This window comes from Cydia fagiglandana, chromosome 23, assembly GCF_963556715.1.
Source record: "Cydia fagiglandana chromosome 23, ilCydFagi1.1, whole genome shotgun sequence".
In the NCBI taxonomy this organism is placed as follows: domain Eukaryota; kingdom Metazoa; phylum Arthropoda; class Insecta; order Lepidoptera; family Tortricidae; genus Cydia; species Cydia fagiglandana.
Genome location: NC_085954.1, coordinates 11,695,591 through 11,713,619, shown reverse-complemented (window position 1 = coordinate 11,713,619; position 18,029 = coordinate 11,695,591). Strand labels below are relative to the sequence as shown.

The following is an 18,029-nucleotide window of genomic DNA, read 5'->3' as shown; positions in this document are numbered from 1 at the left end:
CCATTCTATTATTAGCACAAAACTCAGCGTACATTAAATCTCACCACAACAATCACATTCACGTCGCACTATGATCTATGTTTAATGAGACATCCCTTTGAACGTTACATGTAACGTCCTATACGAACATATGTATAACGTCCTATACATAGTACATATGTATAACGTCCTATACGAAGTACACATGTATAACGGTTTATATGTAGTACATATGTTTGTGCGTTAACCGGCGTATTGGGGAGCACAAACTTGTTATCTACCATGCATTAATCATTTCTTCCGCTGTGCGGCGGTGTTGGTGTTAAGTTTGAGGCGGATTTGAAAATACATACAATTTTGATAATTAATGTGAAAAAAATTAATGTAAGGTAAGGATCGTCACGTTTTACTGATTGATTTTGTCACATCATTACAGTAAATAAAATCAAGTAAATCTTAAATGACTAAATAATATAATAAATATAAAAAATAATAAAACTTAAATTACAAAATGTAAACATCGGTAATCGGTAAAACATGTATAAAGTAAGATAGAAACTGTAATAAAATAATAAGAGTTTCTAAAATATTAATTCACATAAATTTCCTGGTATTAATGACATAATATATACAAAATAGGCGTGCTTTAGGTACATGTAGCTGCCTAGCCTAACTAGTACCTATTACTTAGTAAACAAATACTGAGCAAACATCTGTCTTTACTTCAAGCTCAGTACTATCATTATCAAATCATGGCCTAAACAAGGTACTGTATCACAAATACAAACAGAAAAATAAGATTTAACAAGTAAATAGACTACGTATGTTACACTTTTGTTTCTACAAATCCACTAGCAAAAGGGTCTGAAATTATTTTACTTATTTGAACCGCTAATCGCCCCCGCTACCTCCTATCCCAAAACCCACGCCCCCCAGAGAGGTGACAAGGCGAAAAACCCTATTCAGATATGTGTATGAATGAGGCTCACGCTCGCATTACGGCTCAAAAACACGTCTTGTCTCTGATGAAAACTGAAGGGAACATCTCTTTTTCAGAGCCCTTTTTAGGATTTGCGTAGGTATAAGTTTGAACCACAGACAGCGAACTTGCTGGGAAATAGGAGGCTGTTCGAGTTGAGTTTTTTTTTAATGATTAACTACTCGGCTATTCTGATAGAAAGGGTGTCCCCGTGACTGTAGCTCTGACGAAAACTGACTGAAGGTAATGAACATCTGTTTTTCAGACCCCATTTTAGGATTTGCGTAGGTTTAGGTTGAACAACGGACATTAAATTTGTTGAAAACATTTAAATCAAAAATGAATATAACTTAAAACAAAGACTTATATCCGTTTAACTTAAAATTAATAGTACCCACTCCATTTTGATAATACGCCATAAAATATGTATAAAATTACCTACAGGGTCGTTATTTCGCAACTTTACCTCTGCTGCGGTTCTTCGCCGATATACCCCACTTCATTATACTCTGTAATATAGTTTGAGTACAGACCTATAACCCTGCACGTAGGGTTGCAGGGTTGCCAACCGATACACAATAAAAAAATAGTTTGAATAGAGAACCATTATAAATATGTGTGAAACTTAACGGATTACATGTGACCAGAAAGAAAAATACATAATTGATTAAAAACTAAAATAGGTAGTCCGAATTCAAATATATTATATTATCTTAAAAGTTTAAGCCGAGAAAACGGAATGTATCAAGTTTATTTATATATATAAGGATTTACAAAGAATCAACAATAAACAAAGCAGCTACCTGCATTATTAAATTTTATTGAAAACTTAAAAATCTTAAATGAGAAATGGTCGGGTGACAAGCAAAAGTCACTAACTAACACCATTAAAATTATTGGACAATAAACCGTGTTACAAGTGTAATAAAGTGCATTGTTAGTTTAATTTTTTGATTTTGCTTGTCACCCGACGAAATATAAAAAAAAAAAAAAATCACTCATGTGCCACTCATATGTGTCATTCATATGCGTTTCCTTCTTAGAGCATTTAATAACCGGAGTCGCCTTCAAGAGCTTACCCCTCTGCCAAAAACCTTGCACAATTGTGCAAACTTTTGTATGGACTGACGTTTATCTGACATGACTCTTTGTACGTTACGTACAAATCATGTACAAATAGCCATACTTGACGTACCCCTCCCTTGCAAAAATCGGACCGTTTTGTACAGAAAATGTCTCCATTTAAATGCTCTAAGGTTTCCTTTTACACAAACTCCCTGACTTTGCACATGTTAATTAAGCAAAAAATAAGATAATCAAATAACGCCTCGTCACAGCCCTGACACGCACGTAGCTCGCAGGGCTGTCACCGCGTCACGTCGCGCTCATTACGTTAATGAGGGCCCGTGAATTAATTACAGCACTATTTTATGCGCTCGAGTATTTGTGGCAGCCCTAAGCCTTGTTCTTTAAATATAAAACCGATTTAGGATACGTGTGTGGGGTTAATGGGGTTTTTATTTAGTTTATTGGGAGGACAAATTAAGGGGACATGTGGCAAGATAAATATTACTTTATATATTTAGGGAGGCAATAAAATTGTGAAAAAAAATGGGTTCTCGTATTAAACAAAAAAAAAAACTGATATTTCCTGCAGTCGGCAGCAATGCTGCACAGCAACTCTGCAACATTATTGCTGGTGCAGTCTCACTCCGAATGCAACCTTTAGTCAAATATGCTATCCTCCTAAGGCCCAGCCAAACAAATGAGAAATTCAGAATTTGCCACTGAAATTTGAACCTTTAGTGCAGGGAATAGCAACTCTATTCCCTGCACTAAAGGTTCAAATTTTGGTTTTATTTGAAAATTGAACGAAGCAAAACAAATGCAACTCTGTTCCAATTGAATATGATTTAAATTTCATCGAATTGATAAAGTACTATAGGTAGGACCTTGGGCCTTAGGAGGTTATGCATGTTTTAGATTATTTAGACCCGTAACATTTTTGACTGTCCAAAAACAGCAATTTATTTATTTATTTATTTAAACTTTATTGCACAAAGTATAAACAAAAATGTACAAATGGCGGACTTAATGCCAAATGGCATTCTCTACCAGTCAACCATATCAGCCAGCAATATGAAAATTAGATTTATTTTATACGCCGTCACATCGTATTGTAGAAAATTACAAAATAACCAAAGATAAACAAAGATTACAAACTTACAAACAACACTTCACGAACTGACTTTCTGTTTCATACCCCTTTAAATAAAAACAATGTCGACTGACAAGATAACTTTGTAGTTCTTTGTACCGCTATTATTTGCAAGGAAAAGACTTCAGTCCTTTGAGTTAAAGGGTTAACTTTTATGAATCTTAATGTGTTGGCTTAAGGTTCATTTTGGGTAAAGCTGGGTTTTAGTGAAATGATTTGGGAGCAAGTTTGCGGCTCAAAAGATGAGGATAGTTAAATAGCTGGACGGAGCGAAGCTGAAGCGTGAAAGGAAATAAGAAATAAAGAATAGTCGGTGATATTTATTTTATTTGAGTTCTCGTCGGATTGTGGAAATTATAGTGTTAAAGAAGAAAAGCGTTTATGACACATGAATGATTTTGAAGTGATTCTTCAATTTAACTTTTAAAGTTGGATGGTATTGTTATACTGCCGTATTCGAACTTCAGGATATTCACAAGAGACGACACGTACTAGATCCATTCTAGATACGTTATAGTTTAGATATCAACTAGTTCTCTTTTGCAGCGCAATACGGGCAACCAATGTCACTTTTACGTTAGATAGAGTAACATATCTATTAGATGTGAATTAGATCTCTAAGTCATATCCTGTGGAAATCGTTCAAGAGTATCTTCAGAATCGCACAAATGTCAAATTTGACAGGTTAGATATTAAACATATCGTTATCGTATCTTGGTGATGTCTAAAAGATGTCTAATAGACGTCTATTTCATAATCCGAATCGGGCCCATAATAATTTAAGTCAAATCGATTTAGAAATAAAAAGGTTATAATTATTTTTAAGGTTGTAAGTATACTTGTTAACATAAAGAAAAACAAGAATAATTTCAGAAATTGCATGAACGGATTATTTCGACTCGCAGACCTTATCCGTAAAAACTTTACGGTTAGTACCTGATATTAGCAGCTTAGTTATATGTATACATTTAGAATCTGGATCGATTAATTTAAAACCGGGCAAGTGCGAGTCGGACTCGCGCACGAAGGGTTCCGTACCATAAAGCAAAAAAAAAACGGAAAAAAAGCAAAAAGAAAACGGTCACCCATCCAAGTACTGACCACGCCCGACGTTGCTTAACTTTGGTCAAAAATCACGTTTGCTGTATCGGAGCCCCACTTAAATCTTTATTTTATTCTGTTTTTAGTATTTGTTGTTATAGCGGCAACAGAAATACATCATCTGTGAAAATTTCAACTGTCTAGCTATCACGGTTCGTGAGATACAGCCTGGTGACAGACGGACGGACGGACGGACAGCGAAGTCTTAGTAATAGGGTCCCGTTTTACCCTTTTGGTACGGAATCCTAAAAATGTCTTACTGACGAAAATTTTTGAAGTAACATTTCTACAGCGTAATACTCATAAAAAGCTTACGAATGTTAACTAATCCCATTTCAAAGTATTTTCCATTTATCCCGTACTACAAACTTATAATATAATCCCTCCAGAGATCAAGTTTGAGCTAAACTGTGGACAAATTGCAAACTTAATTCAACAAAACGTCAACTATTTAAATTTAAACTAACGTAAATTACAGTTTGAATTTGAATTGAGAACTATCCGTTAACGGTGTAAACAGCCACGCCGGACTTCCGGTCGAATTATCATATTTCCGGAAACGGAAGCGACGGCCCAACATGGCGGCAATTTTTAAGGCTAGCTGCGTTTTTCGGGATATGACGTCACATATTTGGTGTGAAATTTTTGCGAAATGGGTTGTAGGATTTTGTAGTATGTATAAAGGCCACCCTACGATTCAAAACATCTAAGGGCCCGATTCAGATTTTGAAATAGACATCTATTAGACGTCTTTTAGACATATTTAATTACACAAACGGGTCTACCGCGATATAATTTCATTGTTTGTTGTCTTTCCGTGATCACAGCTGGTGCAACTCAGCTGAAACATCGGAATTAAAGGTAAAAACAATGAAATTATATCGCGGTAGACCCGTTTGTGTAATTAAATATGTGTACAAAACGCGAGAGTTTAAAGTCTTTTAGACATCACCAAGATACGATAACGATATGTTTAAGATCTAACCTGTCAAATTTGACATTTGCGCGATTCTGGAGATACTCTTGAACGATTTCCACAGGATATGACTTAGGCCCACTTGCACCATTCCAATAACCCAGGGTTAACCGGTTAAACCTGAAGTTACCAAGGTTACCAGTACAATTTGACACTAGGTTGACGGTTAAACCGCTTAACCCCGGGTTAGTAGGATGGTGCAAGTGGGCCTTAGAGATCTATGTAATTCACATCTAATAGATATTACTCTATCTAACGTAAAAGTGACATTGGTTGCCCGAATTGCGCTGCAAAATAGAACTGGTTGATATCTATAACGAATCTAGAATGGATCTAGTACGTGTCGTCTCTTGTGAATATCTTGAAGTTAGAATACGACAGTAACTCTCATAGTAGGGCGAGTATTCGCCCGTCGCATTCGAACACTCACTTTATAGCCAAGCGAGTCAAGCGACCGTGGTATAATAATATACTTCGCCTGGTACTCTCTTCCCGTCTTTTCGTGGTCACGTGACTGACACAAGCGTACGTCATCATGCGACAGCGCTATATGATAATATGCGATAGCACTATATATAGCGGCCATGTTATTGTGACGTACGCTTGTGTCACTCTGGGAAGAGGAGACCATGTTTTATTAGACTATGCAAGCGACTATCATGCAGAACTACACTCACTTCTCGCTGCTCACCAACTCGTTTCTAGTTTCTAGCTCTAATCGCTTCTCGCTCATCTCGTTTTAATAATTGTGCAGTTAGGTAACTGATCAATTGTAGAGATCTTATTCTAACGACTTAGGGATTTGGATTGGTCACTGAACTGTGCGGTAACTACGTCACTAATTTCTTTGCACTTAGCGGCTAAGGTTATTATTATTAAACTATTTAAATAGTTGTGAACTAAAATGTAAGCCAAAATGAGTCCTTTATTACTGAATAATAAGTTTTTGGCAAAAATTTCAGTTTTGGTACAAGCTTTTATCGCTGACTGTACTTTTCTTTCCACAGGCAATTAATACTCATCAAGACAATTCTAAAAACCCCAAACACAATTAGGTTGCGTTGTTTTATCACAGAGTTCCTATGGCCACCTCTGGTCTCCATCATCAGATCAGCTCAATGACACCATAATATTGCATTGTCACCCGACTTACGTATGTATGCAAAATTTCAGCTCAATCGGAAACCGGGAAGTGGATCAAATTTAACTTGCAAGATTTGATTACAGACAAACTAAATAAAAGCTTGTAAAAACTCCAAATTTAATAGTAAAGATAATTAATTGTATTTGTATCGTTCTTGTTAGGACCAGTCATGCCTAGTCTGTAAATTATGTTGTTTGTAAATACTTAAAGCCATCCTACTTATTTCAGTGTAATTTTCCAAAACTGGGAAATAATTGTGTTTTGGAAAATAAGGGACTATATGGACGACCCTTAGTGTAATAGCCGTAAACGCAGCGGCCCCGCAGCTCGCGTTAGCGCATCACCCGCCTCGCTGAGCTCACGCTCGCAAAACGCTGGCTTCAAAACGCTGTAACTGCCTCGCGGTAAACGAAGAGAGCGGTATTTAGATTTTTAAATCTTTTTTTTTAATCAATAGATATATGAAATGCACGTGAAATATATATCGAGTCAATTAATATTATCCGAAATAACAAACATTGTAAACTTCGAATAGACCTTGAAGTAAACACAAAGATAGACTGATTTATTATTTTTAAAAACCTACCCACACCAATACATATTTGTGAATATACTACATCTCCCTCTTAATGAATTGATTTAAGCTATCTAACTATTAACATGTTTTAACAACTTAGAATACAGTACAGTATAATTATATACTAGTACATTTCACGAAGAGACTTGATTTTCACTTTTATTATTATGTTATCAAGGTCCAATTTCACTAGCCACCTTACCTTCGTGAGATGCAATATTTGTGAATATACTACAGACCTTTCTGGTGTGAGCTTACGTGAGGTAATTAAAAGCAAAATATTACTTTGTTAATCCGCACGAGGCATCTTTAGACGTTGACGGGCTTCCGTTGCCGGGCTTGAGACCGTCAACATCTCCTGAAGATGCCTCGTAGAGAAGCGAAACACGTATCGAGTATTGTTCTTTTGGTGGTGGTCGGGTCGTTATAATTTGCGTAGGTTTTACAGTGGGAGGCTGAGAACATTGATTGCATGTAAAAAATACGCAAGTTAAGTACGGGTTAGCACTGATTGACTAACACGTTATCTTTTCGCGGATTAGCAAAGTAATTATGGTTTTAATAAATAATATATGGATTTCCATAAAGTAACGCTTGATTCCATTCCGTTCGTGAGGTACATAATTATAGTTTACTATGAAATAAAATAACAAACCTAACTGTAAGTTACCTATGTTGAACAAATAAATCTTTGAATCTTTGAATCAACTTCGAAATTAATCTAGAATCTAAAAATCGCTTTACATCTCTATCTATTCTAAGTAGTTACTACTCAACGATATAAAGCCCTCAAAACTTCAAAATGAACTCCATACCTTGACCCAGCATTTTTGTCGGGACCTATGGACCCTTGTAATGTCTTACTAACTCGGAGCGAAACGTGACTGGAAAACATAGCAGGCAAACGTTACGAGAGGGTTACATGTGCGTTCACTGATGTCTTATATACTTAGGGCATACTGGCCTGGAAAATTCCTGGACTGGCCACTTAGAAAAAAAAAACCGGGCAAGTGCGAGTCGGACTCGCGCACGAAGGGTTCCGTACCATAATGCAAAAAAAAACGGAAAAAAAAAGCAAACAAAAAACGGTCACCCATCCAAGTACTGACCACGCCCGACGTTGCTTAACTTTGGTCAAAAATCACTTTTGTTGTATGGGAGCCCCATTTAAATCTTTATTTTATTCTGTTTTTAGTATTTGTTGTTATAGCGGCAACAGAAATACATCATCTGTGAAAATTTCAACTGTCTAGCTATCACGGTTCGTGAGATACAGCATGGTGACAGACAGACGGACAGACGGACGGACGGACGGACGGACGGACAGCGAAGTCTTAGTAATAGGGTCCCGTTTTACCCTTTGGGTACGGAACCCTAAAAATAAGTCGTCTCATATATCAGAATCCAGAAAATTTCAGTATGCCCCACTTACAGCGCGGCTAAAAACTAACTGCGTTCCCGTTGCCAAGGAGGTTTTGGGATCATATTGAGCAACTTTTACTATGAAACCAACCTCGAAATCGCGAAAAAAAATTTGGCTGTGTCATACATTTTGGCTGGTCCATTTTCTAAAAGAGGGTAATTTTTCGCGATTTTGGGATTGGTCCTATAATAAAAGTTGCTTGGTATAATTCCAAAACCTCCCTGGCAACGGGAATGCAGTTATTTTTTAGCCACCTTGTATGTGTAGAGGCAGGTTTAATACAATTGGCATGGTATGGATACCTCTCTACTTTATGAGCAACGAACTAAATAGCTACTGCCGTATTCGAACTGCAAGATATTCACAAGAGACGACACGTATTAGATCCATTCTTAGCGCAATCCGGGCAACCAATGTCACTTTTACGTTAGATAGAGTAAGATATCTATTAGATGTGAATTGGATCTCTAAGTCATATCCTGTGGAAATCGTTCAAGAGTATCTCTAGAATCGAGCAAATGTAAAATTTGACAGGTTAGATCTTAAACATATCGTTATCGTATCTTGGTGATGTCTAAAAGACGTCTAATAGATTTCAAAATCCGAATCGGGCCCCCTAGGTGTAGAAATCGGACTAGTCAACAAGTGCGAGTCGGACTAGCGCACGAAGGGTTCCGTACCATTAATAAAAAAAACGGCAAAAAAGTCACGTTTATTGTATGGGAGCCCCACTCAAATATTTATTTTATTCTGTTTTTAATATTTGTTGCTATAGCGGCAATAGAAAATAGAAATACGTCATCTGTGAAAATTTCAACTACATTTCAGCGTAGTGACAGACAGACAGACGAACAGACGGATAGAGGAGTCTTAGTAATAGGGTCCCGTTTTGACCCTTTGGGTACGGAACCCTAAAAATGCACGGCACGTATCTGGCACGCTCAAAGTCTGTAGATGTAAACCGAGCTTTAAGCGTGAAGAAGACAGACTGATATCATTATCATCATCGTCATCATCATCATACCATTTATTTCGTTTACTTTCCCATTTATATTATTAGGACGTAATATTAACTAAAATTATATTCATAGTTCTCTATTGAGATATGTTAATCTGTCCTACGATTGTGTTTGTTCGACCAAACCAAACAGTACTACACATTATGATAGGTATACATGTGTGTATTCTACCGCAGTCATGTACATGTGTAGCTGGCTTTAGCTGCGGGCGTTAGTCTACAACTCTACATAATGTCTGAGGGCCTACCGCGAATCACGTTCGACGTGTTGCCTCCCTGTCACACTTTCGTACGAATTTACAAGTGCGACAGAGAGGCAACACGTCGAACGTGATTCGCGGTAGGCCCTCTGAAATTCACTGGCCGTATAAACGGTTTCGCGGTGGAGTTGGACGTGGAATGTTCAAACTGGAGATGTGTTCGAAATTTGAATATCTTAAATTTACGTTCGAATTTTGAAATTATTGCATTTGAGAGAGAGAGATTATATATGTGTGTGTATTGGGTGCGGGGATAATACATGGTAGTAACAAACTTGCAAGTTAGCCAATAAGATATCATCAAAGTTGACCGTCTAAGTATCTCAAATTCTCGTTGTATTTGATTGAATACTAGTGCTTAGATCTCAAACTCGTATTAATACTTAGAGACAATTACTTAACTACACTTGAGTAGTCACACGATAGTACTAATATATCGATAGAGTCATCAAAATACTCCGGGGTTTTGGATGGGGTAATGATTTCGTGTAAATTATATAACTTTGTTTTTTGTATTTTACAACAAGAGTAACACTAAGCTTTTAAGCTTATTAGAATATGTTCTTCATAAAGTACAATAAGTAGAGATTGTAAAGTGTATTCATCCTTACGTGTCTTATCATGTAAACACACGTGACGTCAAAGTGTCATTCCAACAATACGAGTCATAGACAATCTAGACATCGTAATGTCAGACCTTTACCTTTTAGGTACATCATTTCACAATATAATTAATTGGTATTCATTATGGTGGCGCCGCTGCAGAGTAGCACACTGTTTTTGAGGTGATACGTTCATTACTGTGATTATTGATGTAAATCTTATTAGAAATGTTCTTTTTCAGTGGTTATTTGGTTGATTTCAATACTTTGTGAGTTTTTATAAGTATAAAACAACATTTTAAGTGAAGATAATTGGGTAATTCCAGAGGAAACTTCGAGAAGTGTTTGTTTACACGATAGGACAAGTAAGGATGAATACTTATACACTTAAATATTGTATGTACTTACATAACACGTTGATGGTGTGAGTAGCAACGACGTTTTCGGTCAGCTGCGCGTTGATACCGTGACAGACGACGACGATGGAACGTCTGTCTCTTTCCACTGTCACTGTGATGTTCGACGTTGTGATCCAGCCACCTAGAATTTAAAATAAATTTTTGGCAAAAATTTCATTTTTGGTAAAAACTTTTATCGCTGACTGTACTTTTCTTACCACAGACAACTAATATTCATCGAGACAATTCTAAAAACCCCTAACACAATTAGGTTGCGTTATTTCATCACAGAGTTCCTATGGCCACCTCCTGTCTCCATCATCAGATCAACTCGATGGCACTGCAGTATTATGATACTGCATTGTCATCCGATTTATACATGCATGCAAAATTTCAGCTCAGTCACAAACCGGGAAGTGGATCAAATTTACTTGCAAGATTTGATTACAGACTGATAGACAAAGGGACAGGTGAAAGTGCATAAAAGCTTGTAAAAAAAGAATTTATATAAGCTTAGTTTAAATTTAAGAGTGGGAAAATTAATGCCTCTGGTGAGACTTCGCTGGCTATGGATGAGGTCTTGGTTGCTCAGTTGGTAGAACGCTGGAGTATCGATCCAGAGGCCGCGAATTCAAGCCACACACAGGGCGGTATATTTTCCACTTTTAAATTTATTCTAAGCTAACTGCGGGTCACTTCTGGGTGAGATTGGCTCAGGACCGGGATAAGTGGCGTACTAGAAGAGAGGCATATGCTCAATGCTCAGCAGGGGGCGATAAAAATATACGATATGATCATGATAAATAAACAAATAATTAAATATTATAGGACATTTTTACATAAATTGACTTAGCTCCAAGGTAAGCTCAAGAATAAATGAAATGATGATGAAATGTGACGTTCCATGAGAATAGGTACCTCATGGCGGCTGACGCTCACGTCACAGAACACCGCAATAGTATTGGAGCTGCGTTAATAATAGCGTAAGCGCCAACCGCCATAAGGTCCCTTTACCCGTGGGACATCACAAATTATTTTACTGGTTTTTTCTAATTGAAGCAAGTATATAAAACACCTAAACCCTCACCTTCAGGGGATATAACAGTGCGATTGCTAGCTTCCTTATGATGCTTGCCAAGCACAAGCCACTTGATGTCAGCGGCGGGATTCGAAGGGGCCGTGCTGCAGGTCAAGGGTACCGGATCCCCTACCCTGGCTTCAGTAGGACCGGTGATGGTGACGTGGGCTGGGGCGACTGTGGAAGAAAGAAACAGTTAGGTTAGATAAGAGAAATTAATTTATTGACCAAAAAAACATAAAAATAACAGCATAGGTGCCTTCAGATCCACAGCGCAGGCTTCGTCATCATACAAATAACTCAACCACCTCAGGTTTCGTAAAAACATTTCACATATGTCATCCGCAACACCCATCGTCAAATATAAAAGGAAATTGGTCATTACAAAACACATGATAATAAGCCATAAATCGAAATTTTATATTGTGGGGCAATCTATTTCCACATATCGAGACATAGCCCCACGGTAAGCTTGATAAGGCTTGTAAGGTACTAGACGTCTATATACATAATAGATAGAAAACATCCATACTTAAGTCAGGAACAAATATCTGTGATGAAACTACAAATAAATGCCTTTTAACCCAGGACCCCTGGTTCGTAGGTCGGTTTTCTGAAATGATTATAACCCAATTCTTACAGATCCTGGTGTTTTTGGGTTCTTTCAAATCAGAATCAAGCATATTCAATCCTGATGCAAAAAAAATGTCCCAAAAATTTGTATGAAACTTGTACTTTCCACTACGTCACGCACTACATACAAGTGAATAAATTTTTCACACTAAAACGTGACGTAATGGAATGGACATTTTGGTACATCTTTTATTAATGGTAGGATGGAGAATGCTGTCGATTCTGAGTAGAACCCAAGTACATATGTTTAGATTTGAAAGAATCACGTTCTCAATATTTATTTTAGAAAACGCCCAGCAGGGCTAACACTGACTAGGCTAAGAATTAATTAAATTTCAAAGCAAATGTTTCTTAGATGTTACCTTACTAAAGTAAGGATACTAAGTTCGAAAAAATCTGAGTCCCTAACATTATAAAATGCCTTTTTTACCTGATATTTTAGTCCCCAAGTCACACCTGACCTTTAGGTCCGAACTTAAAGACTTCAAGCTTTAACTTGTTTGAGCACTAATTTTGTAAGCCTCAGAATATTAACTATGTTGAAAAGATCATTCTCATTCATTTTATTCGATATCTACATTTCAATCTTATAAACTTACTGAGGATGTCTCAAGGACTTGCTCATTAGGGCAAATTGTCTTTGAGCTGGGGATTACTATTGGTTCTCGATGATAAGAGCTTTATCTGACAGTCGATGAGAATTAAGTTTCTTAAAAGCCAGGAGAAAATATATCTTGTGTCAATGCCTTTTTTTTTTCATTTTTTCATAAAAGCTGGTTATGTATCTCCTAAATTATAAAAAGTTTTGAATCTCCTAAATTATGAAATGAGTCAGCCGTTGACCACGAACGCTGTAAAAGGATTCGAAACGCAGGATGTATTTTAAATTAATTGTACGCGAAATAATCCGTTCAAATATATAGTTTTATTTTAAAAGATTAATACATTTAACTCTTCTTCTTCCTGCCCTTATCCCACGTTATGTGGGGCCAGCACACAAAGTTTTTTCTCTTCCATTCCTCTATCTTTCACCTCAGCACTCCTTTCTTTTTCATATCCTCTTTCACACAATCCATCCATCGTGTTTTGGGGTCTACCATCCGCTCTCCATCCACCAACATTCATCCCTAACATTCTTCATTTACAGGTATAAATGAATTCTTTAATTTAACAGTTTTAAATAGATACTTTAGCTAAATATTAGTTTGATATTCTTGTGAGTTAAAATAGTAACGAACCTTGATTACAGTAGGTACAATCAGAATGTGATTAAGGTATAATTCAGGAGAATCAGACTAATGTAAATGTCAATAAGCATCAGGCATTCCACTAACAAATGGAATTGAGTATTCTGTTTAGGATAGTTGTATAGATTTAAGATTATATTTATAATGTGATGGTGAAGGATAAGTTAGACTTTGTATATTAGTTTTAGTAGTAAAACACTTTATTGTACAAAAATCAAAACAAAACAGGAAATATAACATTCGTCATTAGTACAAAGGCGAACTTATCCCTTTAAGGGATCTCTTCCATTACACCTTTGAGTAGTTGAAGGAAAATTGGAGACGGTAGACATCCGTACTATACCAACAGCGTAAATAAAAGAAAAAGAAAAGGAAATAATAATAAAAACGAGTTTCTTAGTTTTTGTTATGATTTCCGCCTGTCTATGTGCGATCAAGTGTTTACATACACATCCGTTTATACTATACTCAAATACAACTAACATAGTCAAAAGCTTTCACGAATACACTTCAGAATTGTTGGTCAAAATGACTAGATTCATCGAATATTATTTTTTATATTGTCAGACTTACGAAGTAATTTCTCTTTTATTTTAAAAACAAACCGAATCCAGCCACTCATCGCCTGAATGATTAAATAAATACCAGGTATTCCCCAAGGCAGCACTCTGGTCCCAATGTCTCAAATTTATTGCTGTAACAACTTAAGTGTTGATAAAAAAAGTTTGATAAACTCCTTAAAAAAATAACGCCAATCGCCTCGGAGTCGTCGATTTGACATTTATTTTCGTTCAACGCAAATCTGAAGTTTTAATTTCTTTTCAAAGTCCATCGACGCGTCCAACTTCGAGAATTTACTTAAAAAACGGACCAAGTGCGAGCCGGGATGAAAAGTTGGGGTTTGTGATTGAGTTTTATTTTATTGGTTGTTTTTTTTTATAAGACTAAAACATCGCGTTGTACAGTCGCCACCAGATGTATCCAAGCGTACAAGGTGCTTAAAAATAACTGAACGCCGTTTGGTCTGTTTTTGTAACAGCAATATTAAATTTGTTAAAGTACAGTAATCTCAAGATGAGGACCAAGGGGATTTAAAGCATGTAAATAAATCTGTACCTACGGTTACCACCATTAAAAAGTTTGACACTGATATATTCGCTAGTGTGTGCGTAACTTACTTTCTATGCATCGTAATCGCATATTAGCGTGAACGAGATATATAGAAAGTAAGTTACGCAGACCTTAGCGAATATGTCAGTTTGACACTGGTAAGACAGTCGTGGTAAGGCTGCTGGTTGTAAATTAAATGATGAAATAATAAAAATAAATTCTGCAAATAAAATATTAGCTTAATTTTATAGAAATCTCACTGAGGAGCCCTAAAAACTTGTCACCAAAGATCACCATCTCTAACTGAATGGTTTCGTAGATTGACTTTAGGAAAATATTGACGATTCCAAACTTTGTCGGTCACACTGTTTGTGTACCTACTGTCTGGAGTATTACCCGGTACCTATCTAGCAAATTTATGTTAGTCATTTATACTTTACATTTGGCATTTAATACATATATCCATCTAATAGGGTAAATATATATTTTATTCCAGGGTTTATTTAATATATCTATAAAAAGTTCAGTGTTGGTATTGTCCAGAGCAATTTAAAAGCAAAACATACACTCTTTATGTTTCTTTTAATTCGTGAGTTTGCTCTTCACGTCACTTGTGGTCACTTACCTACTTCCTTTCTGTGTCTTCCTTATATTTATTTTCTTTTTTGTACCATTATTTTCTTCTTATTTAGGTACATTACCCCCATTTTCATTACTAATGAATTGTAACCAACGGAGATCCACGCCGTTTTGTCGCTTAAATAGTGTTTTGTTTTAAGTTTATAAAATATATTGTATGTTAGTCTGTAAGGTATTTGTAATATGGGCCTTGTTTCCTTATTTGAATAATTAAAAAAAATACCTTTATAGCGACAATAGCTTGTGATAAATCCAAATTCAATAACATTCTTGAATACAGGAAGTGTTCAAGAATATAGTTATAGTAAGCTCGATGAATTAATATGTAATGAAATGGTAATCTTCCTTTTTCAAAAAAGATTTACCTACATTCATTTGAAAACACCTGAACAAAATAAAACAGCACTGCAAAATTTACATATACCCTTCCCAACGAGCTCAAGTTTTGATTTGACAAAGAAACCAATCATCGAAGGAAATGTGTAAGATATAAAGGCTTGCAGAACAAATCATCGCTTATTTGGGTACACATGAAATCTATTGAGCAATGAACAGTTGAAAGTATTCTGTTAACACAAAAGTCTCTATGGAAAATTTCTATTGAATGGACATAACAAATATCCATAGGTTTGAGTATAATTCGGTCGGTTTATATTATATGAAAAATTTTGTATGACTGAATTTATCTTCTTTGGTATATCTTTATATGTTTTTTTCTATAATTATCAAATATAAAAAGTTGAAGGATAAGTACCTACCTCAAACTAATTTATCATCATCATATTAATCAAAATATTATTTTCTATTTCCAAAATATGTATACAATTTCTTTCAGTTACATCTTGTTTTGTAAATCCAAAAAATATTTCCAGAAAAATTTTCAAGACAAACGTTTGTTAAAAGGAATTTTAATTAGGCATAATAAACATTAGTAACCTAATTTACTTTCCGCTTTCCTCTCAAGTTAAAACCGTACATTTACTGACCCACTTAGCCAACCATTCAGGATGTAAAGTAAATCAAGGACTTCATTCTACTTATCTTCTTCTAATTCCAATTCAATCTTAATCCGAGTCTCACTTGCACACCTTTGTTATCGTTCACTAAAATAATTTCAATGTACCAGCTAGGCAGTAAAGTTTTTATTTCAGAATTGATCCCCAGGTTCAATATTAAAGCAACGTCTCGTTTCGCCGCTCACTTTGAGACCACGACAGTCCAAAATTTTATTGGGTCTCAGAGTACCTTGAGAGAAGTTCGAATCTTGAAATGCGTATAAATAAAGAATCAGGAGAATGGCAGTACGTAATTTAGATCGCTCAAAATCTTTCGAAGTCCGAACAGAAATAAATTTTTACGAATTCTTATAAGATTTAGCTATAACAAGTAGTGAACTTTGTGTAACTTTTTTATGTATTCTGTTAAGATAATAAATTATTCTATTATCATTATTATTCTGTTATAGGACTATAGTTAGCTGAGTTCACGGTAACTACAATTTTCGTGCCCTATTAATGAATTTCATATTAACATTTTATGCTTGTCTTTTAGTGCTCTAAGGTGAGAAAACTTAATTTATAGGTTAATATGGGACAGAAGGTTTGTTCTGGCTAATTCTAAATCTATTAAATCAATCATTATACTTACAAAGGACAGTAAGATCGATTTCAGCCTTCAAAGTGTTGCTGATCATGACGTTTTTCGCCTCACATGTATACCGAGCCTTGTTGTCGGATGCGTCTGCTTTGAACGTGTAGATATTTTCGGACATACGGCCACTGGTTCTGTAACAAAGAGATAATAACATAAACACAAAGGGAAAATATATAAGTGTCGTGGAGACTTAAAGCCGCTAAAGACTAACTAGAAAGAAGATGAAACAAAATTTGTCTTGTGTCGTACTTTTTATTATTATTTGTATCTCCTTCGATATCACGGGCCTATAATCCCGGTTTTTTGATAGGCTTGCGTGGGGACACAGATCCAACACGTAGAGGCCCCTTGGAGAGCTTTAATGTCATGTAGAACGCCTGCTGGAACCCGTTCACAGGTGCAACAATAGACACCCATGAACCGGTCTCAGCAGGCATTGGGACTATTGTAGCAAAAGTGAATAGTATACCGGTCTATGGATTGAAGTTTGGGTGGACTATGAGACTGGGCTATTGTAAAGAGTTCGGACACCTGCCATAACAATGCTAACACACGTTATCGAGGCAGGTGGTGACTTGCCGCTGACTAGATGGGCCCCTGAAACTGCCGTCGTGAAGACGACCAGGGGCAACATCGGTGTGAGCGGCTCAGGGGTGTCGAGAGGTGTGCGCCGCTTTCTACCCAGTGGCTGTTACCAGCCACTGTGCCAACTCGCGTCTTATGCATCTTTCACTTCCACCCCTGGAGCATATAGCTCTAGCGACTCCTCTCTGGACGGCCAATTAAGGCAAGGCAGAGCTGAGAGTCCTGCGGGTCCCCTTGGGGTCCACTCCGACCGACGAAGACACGCCGGAGACGGAGACCCTGACCGACTCTCGGGAGCACTCGGGTCCGTGGGGTCGTTACTCCCCAACAGCTCGCCACAAGCTGCCCTGCGGGCAATTATTATTATTTTTTATTATGAATGGGCTTACTCATGGCCACAAACTAGCCG

At 36.6% G+C, this 18,029-nt stretch overlaps 1 protein-coding gene and 1 long non-coding RNA gene across 4 annotated transcripts in view; one reads left to right on the top strand and one right to left on the bottom strand.

Annotated features, from left to right (window-relative positions):
* LOC134675844 (nephrin) overlaps window positions 1-18,029 on the bottom strand; it is a 311,394-nt gene that overhangs the window by 37,927 nt on the left and 255,438 nt on the right. For all 3 annotated transcript variants that reach the window (XM_063534144.1, XM_063534145.1, XM_063534146.1), the window contains 3 exons: window positions 17,030-17,166; window positions 11,763-11,930; window positions 10,686-10,817 (listed from right to left, as the gene is read on the bottom strand). In XM_063534144.1, coding sequence (XP_063390214.1) covers window positions 10,686-10,817; window positions 11,763-11,930; window positions 17,030-17,166 — 437 coding nt within the window. The remainder of the gene's footprint in view (window positions 1-10,685; window positions 10,818-11,762; window positions 11,931-17,029; window positions 17,167-18,029) is intronic.
* Window positions 2,808-18,029, top strand: part of LOC134675968 (uncharacterized) — a 512,277-nt gene continuing 497,055 nt past the window's right edge. Inside the window, exon 1 of the long non-coding RNA XR_010099839.1 lies at window positions 2,808-2,925. This is a non-coding gene — a long non-coding RNA (uncharacterized LOC134675968). The remainder of the gene's footprint in view (window positions 2,926-18,029) is intronic.